General features: G+C 40.1%; 1 protein-coding gene across 7 annotated transcripts in view; it reads right to left on the bottom strand.

Moving 5' to 3' along the window:
- LOC307018977 (laminin subunit alpha-3-like) overlaps positions 1 to 22085 on the bottom strand; it is a 63368-nt gene that overhangs the window by 29756 nt on the left and 11527 nt on the right. For 5 of the 7 annotated variants that reach the window (XM_079649559.1, XM_079649555.1, XM_079649557.1 and 2 more), the window contains 16 exons: positions 15504 to 15621; positions 11928 to 12046; positions 11663 to 11833; positions 10857 to 10957; positions 9978 to 10096; positions 9163 to 9281; positions 8656 to 8746; positions 7446 to 7577; positions 6042 to 6092; positions 4605 to 4739; positions 3667 to 3801; positions 2342 to 2476; positions 2085 to 2137; positions 1228 to 1327; positions 308 to 360; positions 75 to 180 (listed from right to left, as the gene is read on the bottom strand). In XM_079649559.1, the coding sequence (XP_079505685.1) occupies positions 75 to 180; positions 308 to 360; positions 1228 to 1327; positions 2085 to 2137; positions 2342 to 2476; positions 3667 to 3801; positions 4605 to 4739; positions 6042 to 6092; positions 7446 to 7577; positions 8656 to 8746; positions 9163 to 9281; positions 9978 to 10096; positions 10857 to 10957; positions 11663 to 11833; positions 11928 to 12046; positions 15504 to 15621 (1738 nt within the window). The remainder of the gene's footprint in view (positions 1 to 74; positions 181 to 307; positions 361 to 1227; positions 1328 to 2084; positions 2138 to 2341; positions 2477 to 3666; positions 3802 to 4604; positions 4740 to 6041; positions 6093 to 7445; positions 7578 to 8655; positions 8747 to 9162; positions 9282 to 9977; positions 10097 to 10856; positions 10958 to 11662; positions 11834 to 11927; positions 12047 to 15503; positions 15622 to 22085) is intronic. The other 2 variants (XM_079649556.1, XM_079649561.1) reach the window with 1 other exon arrangement.

The following is a 22085-nucleotide window of genomic DNA, read 5'->3' as shown; positions in this document are numbered from 1 at the left end:
ACTCTAACCATCCAATGATGTTACGTTAAACCGCTGCAAGGCTCAGAAAAAACCGTGTGTGAAAGATGACTTACCTTGACAGCCAACATAATTCTTTTTCTGCAGCAGGTAGAATCCATCCTTACAGGTTTCACATTCATGTCCACATGCATTAGGTTTACAGTGACACTGTCCATTTTTCTAGAAAAACAGATGATCAGGAGAGTTCAAGACAAACAAAATAATTGTTACAACATGTGTCTAATTTGAATGACACTTTGATTAATAGATGAGTATCAGGCACTGCAGGTAATAATAAAATACTCACCTGCTCACACTCTCCTACGCCACTCAGGGTCCCTCTCACATCACACCGACACTCTGGAATGAGAGGGGGGAAGAGGTTGTGAGAGTATAAAGGAGGATCCACAGTGAATAGACTCTGATTGCAGGATTATGTCACTTTCATGGGTGAAACGCAATGGCAGAAATCTCTACAATCTTTAAAGATCTACACATCAAAGGTCCAGAGAAGCTTTTCCGCCCTGGCTTGCTTTCAACTAAGTGAAAAAAACAACTTCCCCTTAATGTCCGGCCAGTCAACCAGAGGCATTCTTTGGATATTAAAAAAGCTATTTTATCCCCTGTCTTGTTTCTTCAAGCAGTGCCGTTGTGACAACATTCTTGTTCTGTAACATTAGACAGGTATCTGGACAAAGCCAGAAGCTGTTCCCTCACTAGCTGGATAATGAGATCAATGTTATTATTCCCAAAATCAAGCATTTTTAAAGGATTAGAGTAATTTGTCTGTGATGGTGAAAGAGTCCAAAGGTTTTGTTTTCGGTGTGCTACTGGGTGCTCATTACTGCAAAGTCACAGCATGAACGCTCACAGGTTCACCTGCAGCTCCACACTCAAAGCTGTTAACAGGAATTTGCCTGTATTTATGTGTTGTTCCTCAAATCCCCCCTGAGAGACAGGAACGCAGATCCGACCTTGTTGACAGGGGCAATGTTGACATATACTCTGGGTAAGAGGTGCCAAGACCCATATCAGTGCCTTGTAAAAGTGCTACTGGGGATTTATTACAGTGGGAGAAAAGAGCTAAGACTCCTCGAGAAAACAAATGAGACCAGGATACTTTTGGCTGATAGGAGGACAACAAAATATTACCTATTTTTTTATTACACTGTTCACAAAGTTAGATTAATAATAGTTATAGAAAATATTTCCAGAATGTTCATTTACCTATACAGCCACGGGAGGGTTCAGAAGCGAGGTTCCAGTAGAGAGGTTTACAGCTGTCACACAGCGTTCCCTCTACGCTTGGTAAACAGCGGCAGAAGCCCTGAAACAATAGAAAATAATCTAAGGGTTGTTCTAACTGAGAATACTATTGAAAGGCAGGGTATCCGTTGGCAGCACTGCAACTTTTCTGACTGGAAATTAGCTTTATTTCTGGCTTTCATACATATCACATGGTCCAAAATAGAGGGGGAAGCTAACTTCCAGAAACAAGGCATTGTTTTTCTTCCACTTCTAAATGAAAGGAAGCCTTATTTCCTTCATTTTAATTGCATTTACATGTCAGGGAAAAAAACACTTCCTAGTAAAGATCTACTGAGGAACATCTGTGTTACCAGTTATATAACATTGAGGTAATGCAAATCCACACCCAAAGGGACCAGTGCTCGATTTAGACAGTGACCATTTATGTTATCAAGGCTAATAAAGAAATGATAAAGTTTGGGCTTTGGTAGATAATTAATCTAATCTAATCAAATCAAGTTTTATTTATATAACACATTTATAAACGATTTTTGGTCGAGCCAGAGTGCTGTACATATAATAAAAATAGCCTACAGTAGAGACACTTTACAGCTAATACAACAGCACAGATTGTAAACCCACAGTTTAAAGGGAAAAAATGGGAGAAACCTCAGGGAGAGCAACAGAGGAGGGATCCCTCTCCCAGGACAGACAGACGTGCAGTAGGTGCCGTGTGTAAATCGAAGAAATAATACATTTTACAGCATAGGTAGGAAGACCAAATGTTAGGAAATGCATGTGTCTGTAATAAAGTACGTTTATCAAAAGTGCCATACCGTTTGAGGATCAGTGACCTCGGTTCCTGATAGGTTACACGCACTGATGGGGGCTAGAAGCACAAAGAAACACACCACAAAGTTAACAAATCAGAAAACTGTACTGTTACGTTCTGCATCAAACATGGCTTAAAGGTTGTCAATATTTTGAAATGATATCCTTCAACAAAAGCACATTACTGAACTAAAATGATTAAACATAACTGCTTCCCCAATAAGACTTTATTTGTGAGTATGATGGCTCCTGATGTGATCACCTGAGCACTGAGGGAACCGGAGTCCAGAGGCACATCGGTCACACTGCTGGCCCACCACCCCTGGGAGACACAGACACTGACCCGACAGGGGGTCGCATATACTGCCATAAGAGCCTTCCGGTGAACATTGGCAGACTGTGGACAGGAAACATGTTGAAGTAAGAACTTGTTCAATATAAGCAGTTGGAGCTGTATATCACTTTATATTATTTAATAGTTTAACATTGATTTTCCTGCTGTTTATAGTAAATATATTACTAGTTATTGTCATTATTGTAGTAAGTAAGTAGTTTCTATGCTTTTATTTTGAAGGCATGTTTGGGCACTGGGTGATTAAAGCACCTGGTGTAATTGTATATTGGAAACGGGTGGTGGTGGGAGCCAGAGCACTAGTAGGCACATGGTTTTTTACCAGGGTATTCCAAGCCACAAGGAAGGAAGCCATAGGAAAGGCTAAAGGAAAGAAATATAGGAAACCTGATGATTGTCCTTTGTTAATGATATTGGATCATATAATAAATGCATAAACGGAGATTCTTGTCTGGACCTGGATCATTGTACTGCGTAAGTTATGCTAACTAGTGCCTCAGTGTTATTTTAAGTTAATTATCAGTTTCATTTCTATATGATTTTGGTCACTACATAAGCCTTTCATTAAGGTTAGGTGAATCTGAATGAAGAAAGGTGATTGAAGATGAGAAATTATTGTACATTTATGTATAAATATAAATATGTAAGTAGGAATAACTTGCAGAAATCATTTAAAGGATAATCATTGATCAGCAGTAAGTAAGGGGTGGGAATTAATAAGCATTTGCTTCCCCCTGCTACCTTTCAGACACATGATTTATTATTATGAACATTTTTGTTGAATATATTAATATTATTATGAATATTGATAAATACTGCATTCTAACAATACCGTATTCTGTTTTTCAATTATTATTTTTTTTTATCTGTTCGAAATCCGGTATGAAATAATTGTTCACAAATACTCCTGCCAAATTCTGATTTCCCTCTATGATTCCCAGCTGTCTATTCTTGGGAATATGATTCCCTAGAAAGAAGAAGTCCATATATTTCTCATGCTCCCGCTGTCTGTGAAACATTGTGTTGTGCAGAGTACATTAATAGTCTAAAAAATACATGCAGAGGACAACAGGCTACTGTGGGAGAATGAGCTTGTTTGCTCCACAGAGTCATGAGAAGAGGCCACAGTTAGCACAGCAGCTGCCTTTTTTCCACCTGGACTCAGATCTGATGCACCCAATTGGTGTATCTGCCTTAGTTACAGTGGATGGCAAAAAGGGATCAAAGCCACTCACCGGCACAGTCTGGGTATCCATAGTAGCCAGGGGCACATTCGTCACACTCGTTCCCAGCATAGTTGGGAAAGCAAATACACTGACCATTGGGACTGCACATACGGCCTGTCACACCAGCCCCTTCACAGGCACATGCTGCAGAAGAGAGAGAGTGTCGTGTGAGGTGCACATTTGTACAGTTAGACACTCCTTATTTCTCATTAAAAATCAAAATAGTCAAACATTGTTTATCCGTACTGCATGGTTCATTAAAATCTACATAACAATGGTTACAAATATGAACATTAAATATAATACATAAAAACATTCGTTTATATAAACATTGTGTAATGTTTTAACATGATAAGATGTATAAGATTACAAATAAATGCAACCAGGAAGTCTTGCTTAATATCAAGTGGTGCTGACACAATTAACGACCCTAAAGAGAACCTAGAGCTGATCCCCTTTGGTCAGCTATATGTGCTAGAAGAATACATTTATAATATAATTTCATCTGACAAAGGAGTGCCTTGGTATTTTTCCATATTTGTCTGCACCATTTCATATTAAGCAAGATGAATGTTTTTTCTTGAGTCTCAAGATCAAGTGTCAAAAGTCTTTACTTTAGAGTTAATGGCCAAACAATGAGCCTGCTTAAAGTGTACTTGGTAAACTAACTACATCAAGCAGGTTCATGCAGAGAAAGAAAACGTTTCTGTAACAATAAAGGACATCTGGCAGGACAAACTGTTATAATTCTTGGCACACTAACCCCATTCTGGTGCAATTAGTCCAAAATATGAATACAGGCTACACTGACGTGTGGATACAACCCCACATTTCCTTTTATGGCATTCTGTCTTTGACCCCATGACAATCTTTTTAAGTACAGTTCATGTTTTATAATGATTCAGACAAGTGACACTGATGCTCATTGGAAAGGGGATTCTTCTCACGCTGGCAGTTTGGGAAGGAGTGGTATCCTGGTTGGCAGCGGTCACATCGCTCCCCCTCCACACTCTGACGGCACAGGCAGCGTCCTGAATCGTCGCATACCCCATACAAGGTCCCTCTGTTGTCACATACACACTCTGTAGACGAACACATTCCAAATCATTATTTTATCAATACAAGTTAATAAAATCCTAACAACAATAGTTTCAATGAGAACTTAGTTGAACCCTGAGGCCTGCTTAGAGCACTTTCTTTGGTGCAGCTGAATAACAATACATGACAAATACTTCCATCAGTTGACTATTCTCATTTTGTGGCACACAGTGGTACGGCCACGCTGGTGCCCACGTCTTGCCAAGCCTCCGTTGTTATTGTGAAAAGACTTGGCACAAAGACAGGACAGCCACCTCAGAGACTGCCGCAGTTTTCTTGCCCCTAAGCTTCTACATATAAAAATAAGATTTTTGAAGGCTGCTGATAAAACTCCTTCTCAGTCAGCTCTCATGATGAAAGACATACTCTTTAAACAAATTAAAGGGAAGTGATTGTTTTCCTACTTTCTCTGACGAATGATAAGACCTGGTTAAAGGTCCATGATTCAATAGCAATTCCAGAGTACTAATAATGGGTTTCCCATCTTGGAAGAAACCAGAAAAGGGAATAAGGAACATAAATTATAAACAGGAGCATAACTAATAATAGACTGGTTCGTTCTCACAGTCCCAACTGACTATTGCTATTCAAAGAGGACAGAGACCACTTGAACTTTAATCCCTGCTGACGGACATCATAATTCACGACCGTAATATTGTTTTGCCAAACAATTGCAAGAGATTGGCTGCCACTGAGCAGCAGATTTACTCATTCAGACGTATATTATACCAGTATTTTAACCATCTTGTTAAACCCAATCATAATATATTGCATGTTTTGTTTTCATAAGGCCTACAAACATAATGTGACCTTTAGTCATGCCGATGTACCTGAAGCCTTTTTTGACTGACCCCTGTCACATGTTCTTAACATTTAACTCGAAGTCAGACTTAATGGACTGGTCCTCTAAAGCCTTTTTTAACAACCTGGGAAGACTGTAAGTGAATATGAATCGAAGGTAAAGGACTGCCCTGTTTAAAAAGTGCTTCAAGAGGATACAGTTTCATGTTTGTTTTTGTTTTTTTAGATAAAGTAACTGCAATAAAAGTAGTTAACATAGCGTGGCGTAAACACCTCTAAAACAGCACAATATATCAGTTGTAATCAAACTCGTACTGACAGCTCGTGAGTCAATAACCCTGAGGGCAAGAAGTTGGCAATATGTAGATAGCAGTACAAATTATGGAGAAGCAGGGCAGAAATAGACTTTTAAATTATTGCTTTAAGACTTCTTTCAAGCTAAATCGAGCTAAGAGACACTGCAAAATCTTGTTGATTGAACTCACCCACAAAAGGTCCGGCAGGGGATTTGGTGGTTGTCTGGTATACAGGATATGCTGATTGCAAAGGAAAGGCATGACATTAAGACCTCCACTAATGGGAAACTGTGATCGTCAGCTTTATTTATAGCAGTGGGGAAATGCTTTTTTATATAGGATTGGATTTAAAATGTACACTCACATAAACCTGTAAACAAAAGAATGTAATGCAGTTGGAAGAAAACATTATTAAAGGTGTGGTTTTAGATAAATGCGCTCATTCATTTTCTTTGGACAGAGCCAGGCTAGCTACAATTACAATTACAATACTATGTTAAGCGATCTGCAACATATCCGTCATCAACATGGAGACAAAAGACAAGTATCAACCCTCTCATCTGGCTTTTGGCAAAAAAGCAAATAGGTGCATAAACACTGTAATCACTACATATAAAGGTTCATAGCCTTCTAACAGAAATAAACGAAATCGACTTTGAACTACTTTATTACACATTAAGGCTGTAAAAAAGTAAAAACTGGGACGCAGAACAGAAGGGAATAAGTTCTTGAAAGACAACCTCCTTATGACTGTGTCAGCATGTTAAGACTAGTTTGTCAGTGCTAACAGCTAGGAGACGAGACACAGTTTTAATGATAGCTTCAAGTTATAAATCTATCTCTTGATAAAATGCCAAGTCTGGCCTCATCAGTCTACATCTAATTGAATTGTCTTTAAATGACATAAGAAACAAAGCAACAGAGATAAATCACGGATTAGTTGCTTTGTTGTGTATTCTGTGATAAAACTGTCAGAGAGGTATAATTAGGATTAGAAAAAAGACATGTAAAGCTTTTAATGTTAAATTAAAGTCAGTCAGTTAGATGTTTATTACAATTTAGAAACACTGTTTAACAAGAGGCCTCAAAAGGACTTGACTTGTCAGTTAAGGGTTTGAAAGAAAACTACTCAAAGGGGATGGAAGATGGAAAACTGTGTGGCTTAATGGCTGGCAGACTTCCGAGTGTAGCTAGATCAGAATTAGATAACATGGGGTAACCCTCACAGTGTGTGTAATATCTGGGTTTATTTGTATAGACAGGTTTGGCATGTGGAATATTTAGTCAATACTGTAACATGTGCATACATCTTTCTGCGTGAAGCCCTATGGCATATTTCTTTGAGTATACCATAACATCAAGTCCAACAAAAAGTCGTACTCCTCCCTCAAGGGGAACAGACTGAAAGACAAAAGTCTAGGTGAACATGAAACGGATTCCAGCCATCAAACAACGGGTTCAGTTTCACTTCACTCTGTGTACCTTGACAACACAGGTATGTCATTTTCCCTGTTGTCCATGATTCAAAGGGACATGGGTGAGGGTAAAGGTAAATTGGATATCTAGTATATGATAAGATAAAGAGATACTTACGAATACATTGAGGGTAGTAATAGTATCCGTCAGCACAGCTATCACAGTTCTCTCCAGCCAATTGTGGCTTGCAGATACACCTTCCTGACCCCATTTCACAGCCGGCTGCAGTCCTCTCATCACACCTGCAGGCTGGTGGGGTCAAATGTTGTTGTTTCTCAAGTTAACATTGACAGATAAATGTTCACGCATTCCTAGAGATGCATCTACATAGACTTAGGGTCTGTCCACACAAAGAACAATGACTATGATGTCCGGGTTGCCACAAACAATTATTTTCATTATCAACTAATCTGCAACACTCTTATTTTTTTAGATTTCATAAATAGATATTCAGTTTGATATGCTATAATGACATTTTACTTAAAATAATACTTTGTTAATATATAACCAAAATATTTCCATTTATTGACTCATCGAGAAGTCGACTAGGCTTTGCAGCTCTAATAAACGTCCATACACATAATCACAGCACATAATTATTGGTTGTAAGCCAAGGCACATTAACTGTACTTCAAATATCAGTAACAGGTAGAGAAAGCTTTCAACCATCCATCCTTGGGAAGCAAATAATGATTACTGAACCTTTATCAACTCTGCTTTTGCCAAAACCAACACCTTTCTCTGCTAAGCGGACTTAATTCAGTATGAGGATCTTATGGTTTACTTTTCAAAGTGCTCAGAGCAACCAGTTTAATTCCACTGCTCTCTATGTCTAAACAGAACTGGCAGCTATTTATACGGCCTGGAACAGCCATGGACCATTAAAGTAGTGTAAACAAGAGTGGAGCCCAGTTTAGCAATAAGACATGGTGCCAGTGGTGCTTGTGCAATGGGATCATTTGTGTCTGTGTCAAACAAAAAGTGGATTCCTCTCTTTTTGTCATATATACTGGCAATCAAATACCTACATGGTGAGACTTTATTTAGATGTGAAACGTGTGCTTAAGCCTGGATATTTAAAAGAAGGCAAAATGAAGGCCTAAAAGGTTGTATTTCCCTATTACACGTTCATTGCATTAATTGAAGATGCTGCAGAAACTGATTAAGTAGTATCTGAATTTCTTATGTCATTTGTTTAATCCCATTTTGAATCTTCATAGACTGCAGCACTCACACAAACAATGATCATTTTAATCCATATTTACCCCACCAAAATGAAAATCAGGCACTTTAATGTTACATTAAATAAACAGAAAACGCCACTCACGTATGCATCCAGTGGGAGACTCGGGAGGTACTCCAAAAGGTCTGTAGAAACCTTCCAGGCATTGCTCACAGTTCATTCCAGCAGTGTTGTGCTGAAGAAGACACAAACACATAAATGTTGTGACACTGATTAAAAGAAAGAATGAAAAATGAAAGAATTTGCTCTATAAAGTATAATATCTCTGCACATTGTTGCTTTCCTTTACTCTTTTCATTGGTATACTTTTCCTGATGATATCAAACACAATATTTTACCACTCAATAGACTTTATTTTGACAAAAGAAAATGACACAAAATCAATTTATTAGAGCAGCAAATGGATTGTAAAAAGTGTGCTTGGGCGTCACAAACACAAAATGGTGCAGTATCAAATGCTCCATGGACGACTCACTAAATATACACACAGACAACATGGAATTTCTCTTCATTTATTATTCCCTCCTCCTATCCTACAACAACACACAGGCACACACTGGAATCAGTTTAGACTTGACATGCATTTCTTACCTGGCAATTGATGCACACTCCTCCTCCGTCGTACCTTCCGAAGGTGTCTAAACTTGCTCCCCTCTTTTCCACCTCTGGGTCATAATAACAGTCAGTGGCATGGGAGAAACACTGGCAGGCTGAGGAGGAAAGCCCCGAGAGGGATACACAATTATCCTATATGCCTCATACACTCCCAAGTCTGTATTTAGCTTTAAGTTACAATTCCTCAAAAACGAGTTTTAAGTCTGGTTGTTAAGCTGCAGAGAAACTATAAAATTCTAATTAAACCTGAAGGCACATCCTCTTCCTGTATACCACCCTTGTGTCTCTTTAAAGTTGTATTAAAGGATAGGGTGCATTTCCACTATATGAGTGCACTGATTAGGGTCTTCTTCATCTTTTTTCTCTCTTTTGTGGCTTCTACAAGGTCACTTTTCATCAAGGGAAAATGTGTCAACAGTCCAAAGCAATTAGATTCCAGCTGACAGAGGCTCTGCTGGCTGACTGCATGGCTCCACAATAAGCTGGCGTGACAGACTATCTGGTAGGCTGCCTGGCGCGAGCCCTGGCTAGCTGGCTGCCTAGCTGATATCCCGGGGCTAGTTGTGCACTGTGCTCTTCCTTATACATACCACATGAGGAATGTCCTCTCAACTCTTCACTGAGGCTCTCCACAACACCATAACAGGGCATCCACAACAAGCTTTAATATCAGAGACAGGAGGACACTTCAGTCCACTCTGGAGGTCATAATTCAAGAAGCCAGCAGGGTGGGGAGTAGCAGAGTGTGGTTTGTTTACACATTGAATGAGACATTGTACATGGACACTTACGCCGACACTCATTAGGGCTGTCAACGGTTGCGACGCGCCATGGTTTCTGGTGAAAGCCTGGGCAGCAGCGGTCACATGACTCACCGCAGGTGTTGTGTTGGCACTCACACTGCAGTCTGCTGACGGGAGAGGAGACACCTGGATTTAGTGATGCTCAGATTTTTAAGAACTTTCTTTTAACGTTCATTTCTTTATCCACTTGGAGGCAGTAGACCTACCTGTTACCACATACATTTTATTACCTTATTAAGTTGTTCGCGCAAATGTCTAGTTATACAGCAGACACAACAACATTAGCATTCATTTGGAGTCTTGTTTCAGGCAACCCCATGAATTTAAGTCCAGTAATGACTGAACTTCTAGTTGCTTGTAAACAATAAAGCACATAAAGCATCTATGACTGCTATGTTGGCCTGTTTGGCTGTTCAGAACACACAGGGTTACAGTGGCTCAAAGCAGCACTTTATCGCACATCTTACCCTTTTAACAATGTTATACGTTGTGTCAGTAAACAGTAAATAACATAATCTGATGCCCTTTACAATGGTGATGTCAACGTACAAACATATAAGGTAATTGTCCTTCCGCAGGAACATCTCTTAAATCGCTTGATCTGCCAGGATATCTGTTTTTGTCATGCTTTTAGCATTAGGTCATTGCAGTACACAGTTTATACACAGAAGCCCATTGTACAAAAAGACTACTGAGCTCTGTTAATGAATACACAAGAAGTTGTACATCAAAGTATGTTTATAAGAAAACCAGTTCAGGTTATACTGTAATTAATAAGTGATCAAAAATGTTTCAACCAGAGCTTTTCAAACTAAAGGATTGTGCCAATTATTTACAGCATTGCCAAAGACAAAGAGCATTACTAACCTGTTTGGGTTGTCTTGGTTACGACCCCCACCACACACCTGTGAATGCCCATGGCAAACGCAGCGTCCACCGATGCTGATGTCTTTGATACTATAGTAATACTGTCAACAAATAGAGAATGATATCACCAGCTACATTTCAAAGTAAAAGCAGTGTTATCAGCAACTTCACCCACACCAGAACAAATGTCTGGCTTTGCTTTGGAGCAGACGTGAGTCACACGGGTCGACTAGTACAAACTTATGCACTTAGGCTAGTTTTATGGGATGAATCAGTGCATTATAAAAATAGAGATAAGGGTGAATCAGTGCATTTAGAAAAAAAGAGATAAGATAAGAATCCACAGCTGATATGACAGATTTATTCTCAGCACGCCAAATAAAGAAGAATTTATCAGCTGCTTCAGAAATTAACCCTTCAATTCAGGATTACATCTTCATTTACTTTGACTATGTTACTGTCGCTTTGGTACAAGATATCTTAAGTCACTACTCAAACAAGTAATGCTAACCCTACAGCCTTTTATTACCATGTGTTCTCCTGCTATAAGTAGAAGTGCTTTAATATGCAGTTGCAGCATGAAGGAGCTGTAAGGAATTATCATGATGACTGGACAGACCTGGCAACAGTCCCTGGCAAATTTGAGAAATGTCTGATCAGGAAGATTGTGGTTAGCGATTCTGTGTCAGCAAAAAGCAAGCTGGAGGGAAGGTGATGCAGAGTTGTTAATGTGGCTTTGCCCAAATGGGAAACAAGAGTCTGCCAGCATGACACCTTTGTGTGAGGTCGTACAGTTTGTTCCTCACCCTGCGTGTAACGGTGGGATCTCTCTGGGCCTTGGAGATCAGGTGGCCCAGTAGGGTGCTGGTGCGGAGGAAGCGCAGACGGATGTTGGTGGCCTTTGTGAAGTCTCGCAGCACTGGCGAGTAGGTGAAGTTTCTAGACCCCGGACGACCGTTGACAAGAGAAACCACAATCTGGAACACAAATGCACACAAAGATTGTTTTTGTTACCTTGTTAAATATAGCACATTTGGTTCAACTTTCAAACAAATTAAAATTATATTTTACCTCCCCGTTCTCCAAAGGGTTGATCCTTGAGTATTCTGTGGTGCAGATCTGGTCATCGTCATGAACTATACGAGCATTGGGCTGCTTTCCGAACGTTTCTATACACTCACGCTTTGAATCTGCCAAAATAAGAAATGAAATCTCAAGCTTTTCACCTTTCATCCCCAATTCTATTATTTTTCATGTTTATGCAATGACAATAATAGCATCAAATGGATGACTTCTGCAAAGTAACTCTATATTAAAAATGTAATAACAATATCTAGTAAAAGATATTGTACAATTGTTTTGTTCAGGTGCTTGCTAAAACATCTTAACTCTGAGAGTCAAGAGTCAGCTGCCCAAATACTTCAAATTGAAATAAGGAAGCATCAATAAAGTTTCATGTTGAATTAATGTATCAGGTTTTATTCAGGTAAAAGGGAATGAATAATTCATAAGAATTGTGTATAAGTGGAGGCCATGCATGAACATTGGATGCTTATGAGGGAAAAAAGATGGACAATTCTGATATGAAATCTGATGAGTCACATCTGTGTCTCCTGGCAAGCTGTGTGCACATGCCTCTGGGATATTATACATTATAGTTCAAATATGGCAACTTGGCAAATCGAGAACATGTATTCAGGTATGAAGTTCAGATGCTTTGGGGATGCTATGACATTACATGCCAAGTAATTAAGTTAGAAATTCACTGCATGCCCCCACTTGCTATCTTCTCCAAAGATCCATCATCAGAATGAAAAAAGGTTTTAAGCCTGACTGTAGAAAAGGCCCCAAAGTTATAGTTATTGATATATATATATATTTATTTATTATACAGAGTTGATAACTGTTACATTGTGCCTTCATAGTGGGGAGGGGCTAACCCACACGTTTTGGGTGACGTCACACATCAGAGGGTAATGTGCGTCAGTAGTTGCAGGAAAGTTATGCCGTCTTAAGCTTCGTATTATGTGCGTAAATGAACGTGAGTGTTTGTCCACAGTGCTGCCTGTTATGTTGTTCTACACTTTATTATTATTGTGATAACTTCTGTGCCGATTTGGCTTAATGCCGAGTCTCCGTGCTCATGTGATCGGTGCATGCTGCGTGCATGTTTATTGGTTATGGCTAGAAAGGATCCGTCTAGTGTAAATATGACGTCACGTTCTCGTTGTAACTCTCGTTGTAATCGGAGCGGCTCGGAAACACATCTACAGCAGTAACATGATGCAACATACACATTAATACAGCAGCAATATTAATAGAGAAACATCAGACATAATAGTAAAACACTGAAAGGGAACATTTTATTGCACCAGGAGCTATCTTGGGACTTTTACTGCGACAACGTTGACTTGCCTGTGAATAAAAAATAAACCATAGTGTTGGTGATCTACAGTGTTGTCATTCTTCTTTGAACACCAGCAAGACCGCTAACACCCTATTTCAACAGTCACACTCCCTGTCATTGACATAATTAATAGATAGTTTAGCTTCTCACCATCATTTGCTGTGGCCAACTGATGTTAACGATCGTAACTGAAAGGCTGCCTGCCAAACGTAAACATTCAGCCACGTGACATTCAGCCAAACTCTCACGAGAGTTTTACACTAGACGGATCCTTTCTAGCCATAACCATGTTGGCTGCTCATTAAGTCACTCGTCAAGTGAGTCGTCAAGTGAGTCGGCACTCCTGTCTGAAAGTTAGGGGTATATACACCGTGTTGAGTGGCAAAGATCTATTATTAATGTCATAGGATGTAGTTTATGTGGATAAATGTTTATGTGGCGTTAAAGGTGAGATATTATGTGTTAACAGTTTATTTATTGCTCCGCTACCGAAAGTAGCATGTCTTTAGCGTTTCACAATAAGAGCATCGGCTGCCGCTTCCCGCCAACCGGAAGTGGAACGTTATTCATTAGCGGTAGCTTAACTTTGAATCTCTGTGTTGACTGGTAAAGAGTGTTTGACATTATAATGTTAATGTGTTTATGATGATAAGAGAAGGGAGACATGTTGTATTATAGCTTGTATAGATTATTATTTCTATAGGGTTTGGCATTATTATGTATATTATTTATGTATGCATAAGTTATCTTATATTGATTGTATTTTGTTTATTTCCCTTGTAGGAAAACCAAACACAGACAAATATCTGTATGCCTGCCTAAATAAGTAAAGAAGTCAAGCCTCATCTTAGTTCCTAATTTCCTCTATTCTGGACCTTTGGCCTTAAGTGGTATTCTGGTCGACACACATGGGTGAACCTAGTGATAGACACAAAACTAGTGCCAACACTGACTCTCCACTACACTGACACTAAACTTGGAGTTCATTCAAAGTTATAAAGTTTTGTTTGTAGTTTGGGTTTCCTATTTTTTCCCAACCAAAAACACAGACACTTCCTGTCTTAAATTCTTAAGCAAGCTGATCAGTGTGGCAGGATTAAGGTGCGCTAGCTTTAATCCATCTACACAATGGCTCTACTTCAGGGCAGACATTTTGACTTGTCATGGCAGGAATGACAGAGGCCTAATTAATAACAATAATAGGGTTTGCATTACCTACAGCAGTGCCAGTTCCGGGGCTCTGGTTCTCTACATTATAGATGTCTGGGTTGGCTTAGTGGGCCATTGTTAGTTACATCTGTGCATTTACTTTTATAGAGTCAAAACATGTCTGGTATGAAAAAGGCCTGTTATGAAGCTAAATCAGCTTTTTATGGTTCAACTGTTTTTGGCAAAGAGAAGATAATCTTGTTTGTGTGTGTGTGTGTGTGTGTGTGTGTGTGTGTGTGTGTGTGTGTGTGTGTGTGTGTGTGTGTGTGTGTGTGTGTGTGTGTGTGTGTGTGTGTGTGTGTGTGTGTGTGTGTGTGTGTGTGTGTGTGTGTGTGTGTGTGTGTGTGTGTGTGTGTGTGTGTGTGTGTGTGTGTACCAGGATTCGGATAATGAGTGGCTGCTGTTGTTGTATTTTGTACTATACATCTAATAAATCACTTTCCAATCTCTTTCTGTGTATTCCAAACAAATCATGTGAAGAAAAGACTGCAATTAAGTGTAATAATCAAAATGTGTAATAGGTTTTCTTTCAAGTGGGGATCACTTTGACATCAATTTCTATTAAAACATTATAGTTAAAAAAACAAACATTCTTTCCAGATTTACTAAATGTACATACAAGTTTGGGGACTGGCAATCTGACCAACAACTCCAGGGGGAAATTTAATTTGACTTTTAAACATTTGATTCATGGAACAATTAAGGGAGCAGAAATGTTTTTCTTTCTTAGGGATAAAATAGTTTGATTTCAAGTTTCAGTTTAATGAGTCCATATGTAGGTGTGTGTAATTCAATGTTTTTTGACAGAAGAACGGGTCAGCACAGCAATAAAAGCACTAGTCATATAGACCACTGCTCTAAAGAGATGTCAAAAATTACATTAATAACTTCGAAAGAAAAGGAGAGGATGAGTTGACTATCAGTTGTAAGATAAGTAATGACATAAATAGCATATATTATTTTTGCATATACTGTACATATATGAACATGTGGATTGTGAGTAAAAACGACAACATTGCAGGAGAACTTACGTGCAAAATACTGCCAGGGGGTGAAGGTTCTCCCGTTGTCCACAGAGCGCTCCAGCACCCAGAGGTCAGGTCGAGGTGAATTAGCAAACTTGAGGAGGATGTATGCCACATGGAAGAGCTAAAAAACAGAAGACAAAGAGCAGGCGAAACAAAATAAAGCCAGTCACTGCTCTGAATAGATTTGGCATTATGTTGTCGTTTCCTGTGCTTAATTCGCTCTGTCAAGTAACGCACCGGCCAAGGCCAGCAGTTCTGAAAATACTCTGGTTTCCTTTCTTGTGAAAGCTGGGGCACAACATCGGCTCGGTCATCGCCAACATAGTCACATACCTAGAGACTTTTATTGTGGATTTAGTGATTACACTGATTCAAGGCTCGACTTCAGCGGTATTTGTGTGGCCATAAAGCCAAGCACAAATACAACAAGTCACCAGCATTTGTCAGCATGGAGTCAGTAAAAGTGTTGCAGGTGCAGCCAGGTAAGTGAAAAGACATCAGCTAAGCCCACATGATCCATGTCTGTGTACGGAAGTCTCTATCTCCATCTTTCATCAGAGTACACAGGCAGAAAATGATGCCAATGATTGTTTCTGCCAACAGTGAGCTTTCTGTCAGAGCAGTATGTTTCCTTTGCAGTACATCAACATCCTAATCAAGCCCTTAAAGCGGGTGACTTCAGCTTGATTGAACATTGTACGATATAAAGGTCCTTGTGATATGTCATAGCTCTTTGTTATGGACTTGGCGTGGTTTGGAATTTAAACCCTGTGACACCATCTTGCATGTGACACCTGCAGTGTCAACAAAAAGCCTCACCTGCTCCTAAACACCACACCCCTGTCATGTTTCTGTGAGGCTGAAACACATTTTATCCGTCTGTGCAATTTCAGTGCTGGCGTCGATCCTAATGAAACATTTAACATGTCTTAAAAACAGGGTACTGTAGGCATGTGTGTGCAAAACTTCTGGTGCGTGCCCTCTGGAATTATGTGATGAATGAAAACAGTGCCCAAAATAGAGAGCGCTGTTTAAATAAAAAAAATTCTTTTAACTGACTCTTTGAGAGAGTTGAAGGCAGGCCCACGCTCGTCTAGTATCCCTCAGCTCCATGCTGTAAACCCCAGCGGGCTTTTGAAGCACTCAGCTTGCTGTCTCTCCTTGCATGAGGATAGAAGCAATGCTTACAATCATATCAAAGCAAAGTAAAGGGCCGTGGACAATGTCAAGAAGCACCCACAATTATCTTGATGGATTCCTCCACCAAACCCTAAAACGTAACGGCCTGAAGTTCAAGTAGCTCTTGGGTTGATGGACTGTAAGAGAGTTCAGAGGTCAGCTGGGCAAATAACTGGCCTTTTTCTCTATAAACTGTAAACAATGCCTAATAACTAACAATTAACATCAGGTTGCAACAAGACATTTTTACTGCCTTTTAATCAATGTTGTCATTAAGCAAAACAGTAAATTAAATAAAACTGCCTTTTTCTGACAACTTTAAATTGGGTGTGTCCTGAAATTAATCAGAAAGCACTTCCACCCACATGTAACAGGATGTGCTAAAAATGGGTTAGGGCGCTGGCAAACAAGATGTGGGCTTTCAACCAGCTAAAAACAGAAGCACAGCTCTTCCAGAGGAGCTGCCAGCTTTCAATATGCTGGTTCTGCTGAGGAACAGGAGGAAGCTTAGTTCACACGAGCAGTGATGACATCAAGGGAGGGCTGGGGAAAGGGATGCAGGAGGAGAGAGGTGCGGGGGAGGGTCAAAAGGGAAGAGGGGAGGGTAGAGACGTGCGGGCTGGCATGAAGACCCATCTCAGATTCCAAACATAGCGCCAAATTCCCCTTCCCTCATAATGCCCCCGCAGCAGAGCGTGCCACTGCTTTCAGAAACCTGTCATGGACAGCAATGCACAGCAGTGAAAATCTTCTCTAACTCCTGTCCGGGGCACAGATCAACTCAGTAACTACAGGAGATGCTCCTGTCTCCCAAAAAGAATGACACTATCATTTGTCATTCAAGAATTTCAGTTTCAGTTCTGCGGCTGAAAGTCACACATGTTCTTTGGAGATATATGGGGTTTGCTAGTGGCACGTTTGGTTTAGTCTGCATGTCATTCCCCCAAAATGTTCCAGCACACATTTTTCAGAATGGGTCCCCAGCAGGGAGAGCCGGTAAGGCTGAGTTCTTACAGAAAGCGACCCGAGTTTGAATCCAATACACAGCTCTCCGGCGCTCGCCATGGCCTCACCTTCCCCCCCTTTTTACATTTGCTTCATTAATTCAACAACAAAACTAAATCGTAAGAAAGAAAAACTACAATTTAACTACAAATCAGACAAAAGCCTTTTATGCCAACATTCAGTAATTAATGGACATTTCAGTCAACACAAACAAACAACCTTCAGAACATGGTGGGTAACCAATAGTAACATTGTTTGGCGTTTAAATTAAAACTTTATAAAATCAGAAAAGACAAAAATAGGGAATCCAACCACTTACCATCCCCATGCATTTAACTTTCCAAAAGGCTCATCAAGGCTGACTGTGTGGATATCACTGTTCACCATGGCATCTAACACTGACTTGATGCCAGTAACTGAGTGATGGTGGGAAGAATCCTCCGGAAACAAACTCAGCGTGAAACATACAGCGTGATCTTGGAAGACAGGGCCTGTCCTGGCACGGCTGTGCTTAATTTCAGGCCTGTCTTTCCAACTGTGTGCTGCCAGTCTAAACACACACTCTTGAAATATGTCCAGCACCTACGTATTGTTTGCATGGAGCATGAAATATCGTAATGGCATGCTAAGCAGAGCAGCGCAGGATTCCAGTGGCGTACAACATTAAACAGATTGACAAGCTTGTGGCAAAAACACTTGGAATAACGCTTTAGCGGAGCCATCCTCTGCCCCTCCCTGAATCTGCAGCCTGGGGCTTTAGACTAGAGTGCCATGCCAGGGGGTTTAGAGAAGGAGTCTGTGGGTGTCAAAGGGGTCAGGGGTTGAGCAGTGACAGGTATGGACTGTTTGACACCTACCGTCTCTGCCTCCTCACCCAATCTCAAATTCCTGACCTTGACCCCCATAGTAGTGTTACACATACCTTAAACCTTATACCTTATAAGGTTTCCAGACCTCCCCTAACCTTCTAATTAACACAAGGCCAAACAAGTCCCTCATGACCAAACACAATTTTTACAACAGTGGGCTATACTTGTCGTTTTGTGTGAATTCATTTTGACAAAAACACACAAAGTCCCAATCCTAAATCTTTTGACCCTGGACCTTTCATGCCCACTGGTTGTTTCGGTGTGTGTGTCACTGTGTGTGTTATAATTTCTGTCTGATTGACTGCTGACAGTTGATGCCTAGTTTGTGTGTGTCTCTGTGTGTGTGTGACAGATCAAGAGTGATAAATGTGCCCCGTGAAGCGTGAACTGCAGCACTGCTTCACTTGATACTTGTCTGCGCTTCAGGTCATAGAACCGTGGAGCGGTTTCAATACTCACAGAAAGATCAGAGATATTAAAAAATTGCTTGATTGCGTGACCCTTTCACCGTTGCTCCTGCTGCTGTGCCTGCCACGTTGATCTCTTCAATTATAATCTCTTTGTGTTACTCAAATGAAGTGTACTGTTAAATGGACTGATTAGGAATTGCTTAAGTGCTTGTTACTTTATTTCATAATCCATTTGTTTGATATTTAAATATTTTTAAATAACATATTATATTATGTGATTTTGGAACATTGAAAAATGTAAATCTATTCTAATAGACCTCAACAATGGAATTATGATCAGTAGAAATAGCCATGTCATGGGACCTTTAAACAGGCGGGAAACGTAAGCTACCAAGCCAACATCATAAGTATATTTTCAGCAAGTGAAGTCAAGAAGCAGATAATTGAAAGTCCAAGTCCCAAAGGCAGAGCTAAGAGGACTAAATATGCAGTAGTGAGATCACAATCCTGACAGATAGAATACCAATCTGAGCTAGCTCCCGAGAGTCTGATGTGAGATCAGAGGAATGCAATTCAAAGGAGAGGAGGCTTCACCTTCTGTTGGAGTGGATCAGCCCTGCCAGACGGAGCGTGCTATGGCCCAGTGGGGTGAAGCGTTTGGCCTCCAGTTTGTGACAATGCAATGTACAACTGTTTGTCTTTGTGCAACAGGTGGGCTGTGAAAAAGGGGGAGAGGGGTGGTCTGGTGTATTTTTCTCTGTCTCCATGACAGAATTAGTTATATGGTGGCAAGGAACAGTCACAAGAGAAATGGAGGTGTAACAGAAAACATACAGCTTGTACAAGTTTATACTTGATAGCAGTCTTCATATAGCAAAAGCCTGAGGTGCAGCTGCTTGATAAAAGTCTATTCCTGCATTGAATATTACATGTTGACCTATTTAATAAAAGTACTTATGAGCATTACAAAGCCAAGCAGAGTTCAATATGGGCTCAAACAAAAAGCATTCAATATCAATGTATGTTCAGATTTGAAGGAGAAAATGTGTATTTTGAAATTATTTGTTCAAAGACATATTTTCAATTGAACTATGAATCTTTCTCAGACCAAATACAATTTTCTTATTGAAAGACCTTGACGTTCACTCCAAATATAAAAGGAGTAATGATTGCAATGTTTCAGCAAAATATGTATGGGAAATGTATGTAATATTGAAATATTATACTAATGCAGTTTTTATTCCAACTTTTACATGAGTGTATTTCTGATGGCGTTGTCGAAGGGTGTATAAAAACTCCTGCTCCGTAACACATCCCATTGCATCAATGCCTGCGTCACTAAACACGTGACAACTTGTTGGTATTTCCACGTGTGAATTAAAGGCTTACAAAAGGTGAATAGAATCCCAAATGAAATCCCACAATCTTTTCCACATCGGAGCTCTGGATTTAGGAGGAACTGCGGTCCAACAGTCACCCGTGATGCCAGACTGCTATACTGCTGAAAAGCAGGAGGTGGCTGGAAGCTCTATAGTAAATAGCTGCTGGGTTGGCCTGGCGCCTCAGGCAGCCCGGCTAAAGCGGGAACTTACATCACCTCCATCGTCACCACAGCAATAGGGACATGTCTAACAGCCAATCTTGTCTCCAGGGTTGGACTGAACCAGCTGCCCTATATAAACAAAGCTTTATTACCAAGCCTATGCAACAAATAAAGATAGATTTTCAGCAGCAATTCAATCAAATCTTTGTCTCGGATTACATATTCAAAATACATGACACTCTGATTTGGATTATAGCCTCTACATATCTCCAAACCACCTGTTGCATGATTTGAAGGATATACAGGAATGCATACCAGCTCAAAAATGCATGCAAACAAATGTATGGTTGTATTCTACTCAGTGAGAGTGAGGAAGACAAGTGAATGTGTTCAGTCTATCACTTGTGTGTTCCTATGTGTTCTCTGTTTAAGTACTTTCTCACCAAATTACACCACTTCTTCATTTCTTTCCATTTAATGAGTGAAAAGAGAGGGCCAGGTCACTTCCAGAGAAGCATAATAAGAACCAAACCTTTGTGAGAGTCTGGGAGCACAGAAAGGATGTCACACAATACCGCCTAGAAGGATTCTAACACAAAAGGGGGCGACGGCTGCAAATAAAACATTCAAACCAACTTCAGTGGGAGGTGGACCCCTTAGAGAGGGGCTTATGTTCCAGGGAACTTTTAACAGTGCCAACGCCTTTGCACTAACCTGAACCAGATCAAATCAATGTTCTTACTCGCATGTCCCATACAAAGTTAAAAGAATGTCCAATATCATAGCATATATATAAATAACATATAAATCCCAGATAAACACCAAGATGTTCTGTCAATCAACACATTTAAGCCACAAAAACATCACACACACCATTGACACGATAAACACCTCTCACCTACAGACATAACACTTCACTTTCATATATTCATGCCAGTTCCTTTAAAATTGATCCAACAACTCAGAACTTTACTATCTGATGTTCATTCAATAACAATGCCGACCAATCAGATGGGAGACGGACAGCAGTAAGCCCTGGTATGTTTGTCTCACATGGTCTACTCTGGGCTCACTCAGGCAGATAAGCACATGTGGTCGGGGCTCCTAAAATACATTCCCCAGAAAAAAGGAGTGACTGGCCCTCTGATATGTGGTGTAAATGTTTACCAAGACAATGGCTTGCCTACTGTGTTCTGCAAATAGCTTAACAAGAGCAGAAGTTCCTGGAAAGGCCTTTATTTCTTGGGCACAGACATAAAATGCATCTATAATGGGATGGACAAGAAATGTTTTACTGGGTCTTGATTTATGACTGAATTAAGAGGTGAAGAGAAAAACCCTTACATGGCAAAAGCATTTTTTGTGAAAATCAATTCAGAAATGCTCCCACATACAGTATGTGCTTTCCTCAAGTGCATTATTTTTGGGCCAATAATTAGAGGTAGATTAGATGTAGACACTCCATATGTGCCAAACACCATTTGTATCCATACAGTAGCCAATAGGCTAGTTGCAAGGGATGACGTATTTCCATTTCCGGTTCATTGAGTGTGCGCTTGTAAACTTCCGGTCTACGGTA

The sequence above is a fragment of the Notothenia rossii genome (genome assembly GCF_949606895.1).
Source record: "Notothenia rossii genome assembly, chromosome: 9".
Taxonomy (NCBI): Eukaryota; Metazoa; Chordata; class Actinopteri; order Perciformes; family Nototheniidae; genus Notothenia; species Notothenia rossii.
The sequence above is the reverse complement of the archived record's forward strand: the minus strand, read 5'-3'. Positions and strand labels throughout refer to the sequence as shown.